Source organism: Herpailurus yagouaroundi, unplaced genomic scaffold (assembly GCF_014898765.1).
Source record: "Herpailurus yagouaroundi ecotype Mexico unplaced genomic scaffold, PumYag 159, whole genome shotgun sequence".
In the NCBI taxonomy this organism is placed as follows: domain Eukaryota; kingdom Metazoa; phylum Chordata; class Mammalia; order Carnivora; family Felidae; genus Herpailurus; species Herpailurus yagouaroundi.
Genome location: NW_024412400.1, coordinates 22591284 through 22604181, shown reverse-complemented (window position 1 = coordinate 22604181; position 12898 = coordinate 22591284). Strand labels below are relative to the sequence as shown.

The window sequence follows — 12898 nt, the reverse complement described above, 5'->3', positions numbered from 1 at the left end:
AGGCTCCAGGCTCTGAGCTGTCAGCACAGAGCCCGATGCGGGGCTCGAACTCACGGACCGCAAGATCAGGACCTGAGCTGAAGTCGGCGGCCTAACCGACTGAGCCACCCAGGCGCCCCTGTATTTAAAAAAAAAAAGAACAGATGGGGCGCCTGGGTGGCGCAGTCGGTTAAGCGTCCGACTTCAACCAGGTCACGATCTCACGGTCCATGAGTTCGAGCCCTGCGTCGGGCTCTGGGCTGATGGCTCAGAGCCTGGAGCCTGTTTCCGATTCTGTGTCTCCCTCTCTCTCTGCCCCTCGCCCGTTCATGCTCTGTCTCTCTCTGTCCCAAAAATAAATAAACGTTGAAAAAAGAAAGAAAGAAAGAAAGAAAGAAAGAAAGAAAGAAAGAAAGAAAGAAAGAAAGAACAGAGACTAAAAATTATCTGTGTGTAAAATCCTCTTTGACACCATTGACATTATGATCACGGATACGTTACTTTTCCTCATTGAGACTTGGTTTTTGCCTCTTTAGCATGGAGATAATATCATCTACTTAAGAACATGTTCTGAGGAGTAAGTGAAATAACCTCTGCTACGTTCTCAGAACAGTGCCTGGTACTAGTGAGCATTTAGTAATGATGACTATTGTTGTTATTGTTATTTTTATTCATGTTACTTTTGGTACATGTGGTCCGATGTCTGGAGTGTATTCAGTGCTCAGAAAATATTATTTTCTTCACCCTTCAATACCTGTTTATTGAATTGAACTGGATTTGTCAAGAGGAGTATTTCAGATATTATCAGTCAGAAATACATTGAGAGGTTATCGTTTGTCTAATTTTACGTAATTTTATACAATTTTTTCCTCCCCCCCCCCCTGCTGCATGCTTGTTTTCTTTCATCCTTCCTTCTTTCCTCGTCTGTTCCTTCTTCTTCTTCTTCTCTCTGTTCCTTCCTTCTTTTTCTCTTATCTTTTTTTCTCAAGCAGATATTATTTTAAATTTCCGAACAACCTATGTCAGCAAGTCTGGCCAAGTTATCTTTGAAGCAAGATCAATTTGCATCCACTATGTCACAACCTGGTTCATCATTGACTTAATTGCTGCCCTGCCTTTTGATCTCCTGTATGCTTTCAACGTCACAGTGGTGAGTAAAGAGCTCCCTTCCACATGACTTTGAAGGTTATTTTTAATCCTGTGTTTATTTTCCACGCATTCAGGTTTTAAGTGTTTGTAGCAGTTTGTATGTCCAGGACTTTGTGGCCTCCTGAATAAAGACACCAAAGTGACCAATGGTACGCAGGCCAAATTCTCCACTTGAGGAAGTTACTTCCTTTTGGAATTTACATGACCTGTTTTAGTTATTTAAATATCTAGAACCAGGATATACCCAAAGCATGTATCATCAATACTCGCTCACAGAAGAAATCCTTTGGTAAGGAAACCAAAAGTAATGAGCATTACTTTGTATTACTTTGGCAGGTATTTTGCCTCAGAAGTTTAGTGGAGAGTTTGAGATTTCTTCTGGCTTTATGACCTTTACTCTCTACCTCTTGAGTTCTTCATTAGCAAAACAAAAGACCAATCAAGATACCGAGTAGTACCGAAGTTAAAAGAATTCAACCACTTCTTAGAAGTCTTTGTAAAAATGTTGGATGGGGAAGAAATGACACAATGATACAATGGCCACTTGAACTTGAGATCTCTTTTGGATTTTTACTGATGTTTGTAACATCTCTCTTCTTCCCTTTATCCTCATGTCTCATCACAGGAAAGAAAGTGTGTCCACTCATTGTAGTAGCTATTTTTACTATTTAACGATTGATGTTCGTAAAAGCATTAAGTGCTCCCTTATAAATAGAGAGACTTTTAGGGAGGTATAATAGCATTTTGGGGCCAGTAATGCAATTTGCTGCTAGAGTAACCAATTTTAGCAGGCAAAAATTTACTAAACATTAGTTCAAATGAAGCCTATTTCTTACTCAGTTGACAAGACCTTGAGATTCTCTATCAGGAATTTAAAAGCTTAGTTTTCAGTATTAAAATGATCAGTGTTTCAAATACAGTCATTATTGACTTTGGGATGAAGACTGAACTGTAATCCTGACTATTTAGTACAAATTTGTGCATTTGGTAATTGTCTATACAATAGCATTTTTCTTTTCTTTTCCTTACCATTTTTTTCTTAAGATGGAAAGTTGAGGGTATCAACATCTTTAAGAGGTTTATAAGTCAACTGAAAGGAAACCTCTGGGGAAAAATTTAGTATATAATATCAATCAGTGCTACAGAGAATTGTTATCCAGGCTTTTAAAAGTGCTTTTTAAAATTGAATTTGACTAGATAAGTGTACTATAATGAACATGTAATGACTTAAAACAAGGTATTTGCAAGACTGCATCCAAAAAATTTCAAAAGAAGTATATAATTCACAAAATACTAAGAAAAATTTTCCACATTCTCCTGGAGAATTGTTAAATGAATCATGTTTGATAGACCCCTCTCTAAATTAACTTGCTGCTTTGTGACTAAATACTAATAATTTTTTTATGTTCCATTTCTCTTTGGGCACTGAACAAATAGGATAATTTAAAATATATATTATATAATTGTATTGTAAAATATACAAAATTTTAAAATACATGTTTATCTGTCATTAACATGCTCATTGTCTAAAATTAACACAAAGGATTTTTTTAAAGTCTAATTCTCATATTTTGATGAATTTTAAGTACTTGTACACTTTCACTACATTCCTGCTCCCTTTCTTCATTCTGTCTCATGAAACCTGCCATGAATACCTAATAAATGCAAGTTATAGATAAACATCTATGTTAGAAAGAAAGACAAAAGAGGAAGAAAGAATGGAATCTGTCTCTTATCAATGATAATTTTTCTGTGTCTCACAGGAGTGAGCGTATGATCATTAACCAGTTGGCATATAAATTTGCTCTGCCCCAAATAAATTAGTCATGATGAAATATTCTATTTGTTCAAAGTATTATATTTACTTCCCAGGACAACATAAGTTATGAGGAAAAGTTTATAAGCTATGCTATTGTTATACTGCACAAACTTGTAAAAAGAAAGGTAGAAATAAATACGCAAACACAGATGTTGGTTTTCCAGATCTAAAATACATCCAGTTAGCACATCTCTGTAGATGGTATTCAAAAACTCATTACAACCATCAGAAATGTATTGGATGCTTTAGTTTTGACTCTGCCCATAATTGCTGATGGTAAATGTTTTATATATACTTCCCACATTTCTTTAATAAAATTTAGTGTGTGTAAGTCACTATGAAAGGCACTCTGAGAGACAAAGTTATGCATGAGACATAGAAAATATGACAGAGTGAAAAAGGCAAAGTAGAAATCCCAGTCTTAATCACTTACCATCTGAGTGACTTCCTTGGGGGAAATTAACATCAAAATAGGCAAAGTAAGCAAAATAAGCATAAAAATCCCTACAAGGTTCTCAGCAGCCTGAAAAGCATTTCTATTCTATACCTTGCTAAGTGTCAAACACCCAGAAAGACCTCAATACATGTTAATCAACTTGTCTTCCTCCTTTTGGGACTTTTTGAGGTTTCATTTCAAGTACCAAATTGTCATGCATCTATCAAACTCTTCTATAAAATAAACTCCACCCCCAGTAATTCTTCTAAGCCAGGAAGCAGATATTGCAAAGTCCTGGCAGGAAATCATCTGGTTTACAGTCAGCTGGAGAAATGACAGATGAGGGCTGGGCTGTGAAAGGGAAGAAAATAAGATTTGACACAGAAGAATGAGAACAAGAAGTCAAAGCACAGGTAGCTGGCAAGTTCCTCAGCTGACCTTATGATTTTATTATATTTCAGTATAGAATAATTCGTGAGATTACAATTGAAAAGGTTTTTATTGAATTTCTATTATATTGAGTTTAGAGCGGTTTCCATCTTATTAACCATCCTCTCATTTAACACGTATTTACGGAGCACTTACTATGTGTCAAGCACTGTTCCAGGTACAATTTTCTTCGACAGAAGGGGAGATAGATCATGGAGGAAGGAGCTAGATGTCAACTGACTCCAGATAATTATAAAGGCAAACTTCCAGAAGATGCCGACCGTGTTTATGATTGAGTCCTTAGAGCAAATACTGTTCTTAGGTATAGTCATACAAACCACTTTCTTCCCTTGTATTTATAGTTCCTTCCTCCGGCCTCCAAATTAGAAAAGGTCAAGTACTTTGTTAAACTCTATTTACGGATGAGGTCATACTTTATTTGCCGTTTCTATTTTAGAATGCTCCTTGAGGCTATTCGAGGGTGTGAAAGAGTATGCATTAGGGCACCACGTCTGTTGTTAATAGTGACAATGACCACTCTTGTGGACACTAGTGGTGCACATGTTTCCGTTGGGCGCTGAAGTCAGGAAAATAAGTCCTTGGCCACAAGTGTATTGTTTTAGTGTGTCCAAAGACAAGACCTAGGAGAGTTTTTCAAAAATGGTGTTCCAGGGAGGAGAGGGTGGGTGATGGGTATTGAGGAGGGCACCTTTTGGGATGAGCACTGGGTGTTGTATGGAAACCAATTTGACAATAAATTTCATATATAAATAAAAAACAAAACAAAACAAAACAAAAAAACAAAAATGGTGTTCCATTTGATTTTGGTTCCCTCAGCCTGTGTGTTTGACAGAGAGCTCAGAAAGTATATGCTTCAGGTGTGAGTTTTTTCTGTCAGTCGATGATGTTACAAAGAAGAGAGTGCAGCACATGAGACAGGAGGTATTACTGGCATTTGTGAGTAAATCTTACTCAAGTTTGGTACATCTAATCACTATTTTTTTTTAAAGTTACCTTTATTACCACTTCACAGGGTTCAGTGTGTCTAAATTATTGTTATGATGTCACTCCTGCATGGAGGAAGGGACGTGGAATTGAAAGAAAATGTGTGTAAGAAGTGGAGACACCTTATGTTCAATCCTGAGACCATAATGTGTTTCAGTTGTGTATCAGAATATACAAAATCATATTCAGTCAAATAGGTTGAGAAAAAAAGATAAACCTTAAGGAAAATAAGTACCAATTCAAGGAAAGTAAACTGTCTCATCATCCTTTATCCTATCACCTCTTGATAGCATTATGTCGAGAAACGACATTGGCATGGCCATAAAAATGACCATCGCGTTGGAGTCATGATTATGCTTGACTTCAAGAACTTTCCAGAATGGCTGTAAGTTAAAGCAACCGCTATGATGCGGAGTGAACCCATGAGCCACGCGGTGCCGCTCGGTCTCCTCCCACAGGTGTCTCTCGTGCATCTCCTGAAGACCGTCCGGCTGCTGCGTCTCTTGCGTCTCCTGCAGAAGTTGGACCGCTATTCCCAGCACAGCACAATCGTCCTGACTCTGCTCATGTCCATGTTTGCACTCCTTGCACACTGGATGGCGTGTATCTGGTATGTCATTGGAAAAATGGAGAGGGAAGACAACAGCCTTCTGAAGTGGGAAGTTGGTAAGGGCTTACGTTTGTCACATTTTCCATTTTTAAGTGAAAAGGAAGTTTGTCTAGAATTTGGAGGAAGTGAAAGATGATTCCATAATTATGTCCTCTGACTGTCGATTTGTCTAATATTTTTTAGGGACTGGGAGGGGAAGGGTGTGGGGGGACAGGGTCTATGATACAAGTGATTTCTTTTGAGAAAGTTTTCTGGAAAATCCATATAGATGTATATGTGTGTGTGTGTGTGTGTGTGTGTGTGTATGCATATATAGAGAGAGAGACAGACAGAGAAAGAGAGAGAGAGAGAGTAATGGGTTAAGCTTTCAAGGGACTAAATGTTTAAAATGACCAGCAAGGCTGTAGAAGTGTAGGTAAGTAATGTGTGATCTTATCTGACATATCCAATGCAGGGCTAATACCATTGAATCCCTGGGCAACTGGCCTATGGCCAATCATTGCAGTGAGAGAGAGAGTGAGTGTGTTATAATAACACACTTTCCATATCTAGTATACTTTGAGAATGTGTAATGATAGAGGGGACTGGATGTTTACAAATATAATTTGTAGAATTTTGTGTCCCCATTATACATGGGAATTTAAGGGAGGCTTTTCCATGTGCTACATAATTCTGCATAAATGAATCTGAAATGTTCTGCACATGAACACATTTTTAAATTTATGCTAACCACAAGAACTGTACAGAAAATGAAACTTCCGAGGGCTATAACCCTCTATCCAAAAATATCTGCATTATTCTCACAGTCATTGCCTTTAGAGAATTGTCATGGTACCCCATGTAGAATTCTTTTTTTTCTTAATCTGACATTTCGTCAAAAGAATCTGTTTCTTGGTTGGCTAGAAAATTCTTCACTTCTTTTCTCCAAAAAATCAATCTTGAACTTTTGGAAGCACAGACCTTTGCACAGGGATGAAGCCACAAGAGATTCCCGAGAGAAAAAAATGCTCTAACTTTTCACACCAGCACTTAATGGCAGGATGCATCTGGAACATCCCTGGGTTGGCTCTCATAATGCCGTCCTCTCGCTATATGGCAGTGTACAAAGCCTTCAAAGTATATCTTTGGAGAACAAGTTGGAGACGCTAAGAAAACAGACTCTCCTTAAAATCTTCTAAAAACGCTCCTACATACACGTCTCAATTTTGACCCTAAACTACACCAAAGCAAGGACTGTGTTCTGATAATGTTCGTCTCAGACTGGTTTTATTCTCCTTATCAAAGTACTTCTTCTGTGCCTTGCTATGGATCTCAATTCTCAGAAATGAAGTAAAGGGAGAGCTAGAACTGCAGAGTGAAAGCAAGAATGTCCTACATGAAGACAATATGAGATGACATGAGAGAGAGAGGGAGAGAGGGAGAGGAGAAGACAGCATGGTGAGGAAAGAGAAGAGTTGATTAAACGAAGAATCAAAGTCTGGATTGTACTTGGATTAAGACATTTTCTGTCCTTTAGTATTGTTTCCCTTTCTATTTTCTTATCCTGAAGGCTCCCTCATCACACGCTCTGATATAGTCCTAATGGTATTCAGTGAATTGCCGCATTAGATCTCTGCCCTTTGTTTTGAATCCATATTAAAATTCTTGCTTGTGGTCAGCCACCTGATTCCTTTCTGGGCCTGACCTAATTTCCTTCGGGCCCCAGACCTATACACTCATATTAATTGGTAAGGCTAGTCTAGTCTGAGAGGCTCCAGATGGGGAAATCCAGCTTATTCACGCTCTCAAATTTAGTTAGATGAGGAAAGCTTTTTTGTGTCCTTTCCAGCACACCGGTTCTGCTACAGAAGTACAAACTAGCTGTTGTTTTTCTTCCCACAAACACACAGAAGTAATGATTTTCCAAGAAAAAGAAGCCAACCATCTGAACGACTTCAGTATTGCCCCCTACCACTTGTACTCTTTTTTTTTTTTAATTTTTTTTTTCAACGTTTTTATTTATTTTTGGGACAGAGAGAGACAGAGCATGAACGGGGGAGGGGCAGAGAGAGAGGGAGACACAGAATCGGGAACAGGCTCCAGGCTCTGAGCCGTCAGCCCAGAGCCTGACGTGGGGCTCGAACTCACGGACCGCGAGATCGTGACCTGGCCGAAGTCGGACGCCCAACCGACTGCGCCACCCAGGCGCCCCACCACTTGTACTCTTAAACTTGGTGCTGTGGTTCAGTGTAATGAATGGGAGCTTGTGAGCTGGAAGTCAACCCACAAAGAGAGCATAATACGTAACACAGTGATGAGAAGAACGTTGGGCTGGGGCCACAGAACTCTCCTGTTATCATGGCTCTACCACTAACCAATTGCGAGATTTACAGTAATTTCGTTCACCTCTGTGGGCCTCAGTTTCCTCACCTAGAGCATGAGAAACCTCACCATATACCTCGAAAGTCTATTTCAGTTTCCATGTTTATGACTTTAATGGAACAACAAACCCAGTTTTTGTGTGCTTATTTTTGTCATAATTCAGTGTCCACATAAACCATCAGCAGCAACTATCCAATGTCAAAGAGTTTGAAGAAAAAGGATGTGTCAGGAGGCACATCTTGTGATCACAGCCTGTCAAAGAATTGATACGTTTTACTCAGTTATAGTAAGGATTACTGAATCTGTATCTTGAGAAAATTAGATTTCCTGTCCAAACACCTCTTGGAAGACAATCTGAAAGGGAGTATGCTAACTCTGCCTGTCAATATCAAGTTTCTAGGCTTGGCTACAAGGACTTTCCCTTCCCTTAAAATTACTTACCTCATGGGGCGCCTGGGTGGCGCAGTCGGTTAAGCGTCCGACTTCAGCCAGGTCACGATCTCGCGGTCCGTGAGTTCGAGCCCCGCGTCGGGCTCTGGGCCGATGGCTCGGAGCCTGGAGCCTGTTTCCGATTCTGTGTCTCCCTCTCTCTCTGCCCCTCCCCCGTTCATGCTCTGTCTCTCTCTGTCCCAAAAATAAATAAACGTTGAAAAAAAAAATTAAAAAAAAAAATTACTTACCTCATTGTTCATTCAAAACATTCTCCAGCTGAGATTTGGACACAAATTAAATAATTATGACCTTCGCTACCTAATCTTTTAATGAAGCAGCTGAGAGTCTAGGCTCATTTAGTTTTTACTATGTAATTTGTACACTAATATTATGTTTTACCTTTTTTGGTCCAATTACCATGAATCAAAAATTCTTCACACAAATAAAGTTTGATTAGAGACACGTTCTTTATGTTGTGACTAGCATTAGATGTATAGAACAGATTCGTCTTCCCAAGGGATAAAATAGAACTTCCTTTCTAGTCACTGTTAATTGCCTTGAAATGATTTTTTCCACTTTTTGTCCTTGGCAGGTCTACTACTTACAGTTAGAGAGAGTTCCGGTATTTTGTATCAGATCAAAGCACAGTTAATATTTTTAAAAGATTGTAATATCACTTATCTGTATCTATTTTTAGAAGGTGGAATTAATACTCATGGACTAATTATACCAGAGGCTGATTTTGAACTGATTTGCCTGCTGTTATTTTTACTTTTATGTGCTTCTTTACTGTATTTTAAGGGATTTGAGGTTTGGCTTATTGGTTCATGGCATTTTAGACTTCGTGAGAAATCCCGCTCTAGGCTATGCAGGCTCCGTGCTGGAAGGGTATGGTCTGTTGTGTTCACTGTGGTGTCCCTGTGGTATATAGTTCCTGGAACATGGCAAATGTCGGGGGGGAAAATGTGGAATGAATCAACCTTCAAGGTCATTCATTTACTAAATGACAGTCATGGGACAAGAACCTAGATACCCTAACTCCTTATGTAGAACTCCTTCTAATACTTTTGAATATTATGAAATTATAGGAAATGGCTGTGTCGCAAATATTTTCAGGCAGTGAGATTGAGAGAAGAATGAATAGGGTGATCACTTAAGATTTGGTTGTGCATTCAAAAAAATATTTTTTGAGTGCCCACTGCATACTTACTTGGTCCCGGGTAAGGCACTGGAGAAAACCAAAACAAATATTATACTTAATGTCATGGAACTTGAAGTCCAGTAGGAAAAAGAGACAAATAGTTCAATAGATATATGACAGTGTGATAGTTCTATAACTGGAACATGCACAGAGGAGAGGCAGCTAGATCTAGCTGGAATATCAGCAAAGGCTTTTCCAAGAGGAACTAGTTTGAAGGGATGAGTAGGTCTTGTCTCTGTAGATGCTGAGGTACGGGCATGGGTGGGAGCAGGAACGTGGTTATATGAAACAGTTCACTAAAAACCAGCATAAAAGATGAATGGGGTAGTAAAATGATGAGGCTAAAGAGGCAGGTAGTCGGGGACCAGATCTTTATAGACCATTCATGCTAAGCTTTAGAGTTTGGACTTCATCCTAAGGCCACAGAGAAGCATAAAATTCTCTGAAACAGTGATCCAGAGAATAGGGGGAGATGTTTTGCTCTGCTTGCTTCCTTTTCGATACCTATAAAAGGGCAATAATAGTAGTGCCTCCCTCATTAAGATTGCCAGTATTAAATTAGGAAATCTATGTGAAACATTTTATACTGTGCCTGGCACCTAATAAATTCTCAATAAATAGTAGCTATTATAGCCATCATTCTCATTTTATTATGACAGTTCCTTCTAATAAAGAAAGTACCATGAGCTGTGACTAGTGATACTTACGATTTTATATGGGGAGGGTATTAAGAAATGGCTAAAAAGTATTGCCCTTAAAGTGTAGCTGTAGTTTTGTAGTGCTGAACAACAAATTGTGTGCTTTTGCCTATCTTCAAACTAAAAAAGCCCACACCTTATATTTGAGTCAGTCTCAGAAAAATTAGTAACTTTCACAAAGCCTCATAATTGCACACACACAGATTTCCCCTTCAAGGCTAATACAGGTGACAAGTTTAACATCTACCCTATAAGTTTGTTGGGATAAAGAACACTTTTATGGAACTTAGACACGGTGCTTCAAGCACAAGATTCAACAATACATTAAAGAGACCTATCACGGGGCGCCTGGGTGGCGCAGTCAGTTAAGCGTCCGACTTCAGCCAGGTCACGATCTCGCGGTCCGTGAGTTCGAGCCCCGCGTCAGGCTCTGGGCTGATGGCTCAGAGCCTGGAGCCTGTTTCTGATTCTGTGTCTCCCTCTCTCTCTGCCCCTCCTCCGTTCATGCTCTGTCTCTCTCTGTCCCAAAAATAAATAAACGTTGAAAAAAAAAAAAAAGAGACCTATCACAACTGAGTCTAAGTTGCTTTTTAAATTAAAATTTTTGTTTTGGCTGCCAAGAAATATTTCAGAATGATCTCTTTGGTGGTGGTGGGGGGGTGGGGTCTTTACTTATTTACCATAAGAAGACTTAAATAAATACCCAGCCAAAAATGTGTGAGAAGACCCGAGTATTTATGTACATCCCAATTAAGGTAGGGATATATGATTTTAAGTATCAGTTGTAAAGTTCAATTAATGACATTGAATTAGTCCTTAAAGAGCTCCATTAAGGATACGGAATAGAATATAATCAGTCTGATTTAAGTTAGAAGGATTTGGATTTGAATCTTGCTTCAGGGATATACTAGGCATGTGATTTTGGCCAAGATGACGTCAGTGACTTTTTATACAAGAAACTTTAGTGTCCTCATCTGTAAAATGGGTGTGGTAGTACTGGCCCTCAGTGGTTTTAAGTTTTAGAGTTACTGAAGTGGACATACGTAACATAGTCTCGTTCTTAGTAGGTTCTTGCAGCTGATAACTACCACCATTTATAACCACGTCCTCCACTCTTACTGCTTACTTGGGGGCTGTTCTCAGACTGCAGCCATTGCTGAAACTTACATCGATGAGCTATGCAGAGTTGATAGCAATACGATTCAAGTCTAACGAAGAGGCGATATTTCTGTCACAGTCGTGATTCTTAGCGGCAAGCAAAATCAGAAAAGGAATTCATTAGCAGGACCTGCAGACTTAGAGAGAGAACAAGACTTGGAAAGAACATGATCCAAGGCAGCTCCACGTATCCCAGTGCAGGAAGCACAGCTGCTGCTGACATGTTGCAAAGATGGCCTAGACATGCTTCTGTCTTTGTAGATGCTATGAGAGAGCCCTAACCTTCTGTTTGCTTCTGATCCACAGTCCCTGAAGGGAGAATCCAATCCACAAGGTTAGGTCACATGCTCAAATGCTGAGTGCTGGGGGTAAGGAAGACCTCCCCACCTTACCCTGGTGTATCTCTGTATCTCTCCATTACTATGCGCTATGGAGTATACCCCCTCACAGAAGATTTTAGACCGCCAAAAAAAAAAAAGAGAGAGAGAGAAGAAAAATGTCTTGTATAATAACATCTGTACCCTCACATCTAAAACCAAACAGTGCAATTTACAAAAACATTTATTAAAATACTTAAGTGGGGCCACCTGGGTGTTCAGTCGGTTAAGCGACCAACTTCAGCTCTGGTCATGATCTCGCGGTTAGTGTGTTCGAGCCCCGCGACGGGCTCGGTGCTGACAGCTCGGAGCCTGGAGCCTGCTTCGGATTCTGTGTCTCCCCCTCTCTCTGCCCCTCCCCCGGCTCACACTCTGTCTCTCTCTCCCTCAAAAATAAATAAACGTAAAAAAAAATTTTTTTTAATTAGAATAAAACGCTTCAATGAATCATCATACCCTTCTCAGACATGGTCATGTCAAATGAAATTAGCTGAAAAATGGAGATGTGGTAATTATCAATGCTTCTTGCTTACTACAATACAGTCTGTGATGCTCACATAAACATCACAGTGGCAGCCTGCTTCCCGAGCTCTGCCTCCTCGGCTAGACTGCTTCTTGGTCAGTAGCTCCCATTTGTAGCTGAAATGCATCCTCATATTCTTTCTCAAAGCTATCTCTATTTCTAAAGCTACGACATGCTGAACTTGAAAATAGATGGTCTGCTACAAAGGTTAGAGATGAGAGTATACTGTAATAGGGAGAAGCTTTTTTATCTTTTAATCCTTTGGCTGGAGTACGTTTATCCATTGTGGATGCCTAAAAGTGTATCTGTACCAGAGACCAAAAAAAAAAAAAAAAAAAAAAAAGAAAGGAAAAAAATAAAAGCCCCGAAATCTAGAATGGGAAGAAAAGGATTAAGTGAGATAAGTGAGATATCATTTTCAAATTTTCATTGACAATTTTAATCCTAAATCTCCTGATCCTTGTTGGATGAAACATCATAAAAGCTGATTCATTTGAAAGGCTCTCTGGTTATTAACTGCTTAAAATTTACAAGCCAAGCCTCATGCAGTTGGAAAAAAAAAATGGTCTTATGATATCGGGAGCTGGTTATTTCAATAACTATACCAATTTTTCCTCAAGGACGTAGAATTGACAAACTCTACATTTTCAGGTTTTGTATAAAGGATTATAAAAACTTTTTTAGATAACCCTTATCTGTAGATTCTTGTTCTTGGGAATAC

At 39.2% G+C, this 12898-nt stretch overlaps 1 protein-coding gene across 1 annotated transcript in view; it reads left to right on the top strand.

The window, feature by feature from the left end:
* KCNH8 (potassium voltage-gated channel subfamily H member 8) overlaps positions 1-12898 on the top strand; it is a 240191-nt gene that overhangs the window by 121414 nt on the left and 105879 nt on the right. The window contains exons 5-6 of the mRNA XM_040481114.1: positions 972-1129; positions 5276-5483. Coding sequence (XP_040337048.1) covers positions 972-1129; positions 5276-5483 — 366 coding nt within the window. The remainder of the gene's footprint in view (positions 1-971; positions 1130-5275; positions 5484-12898) is intronic.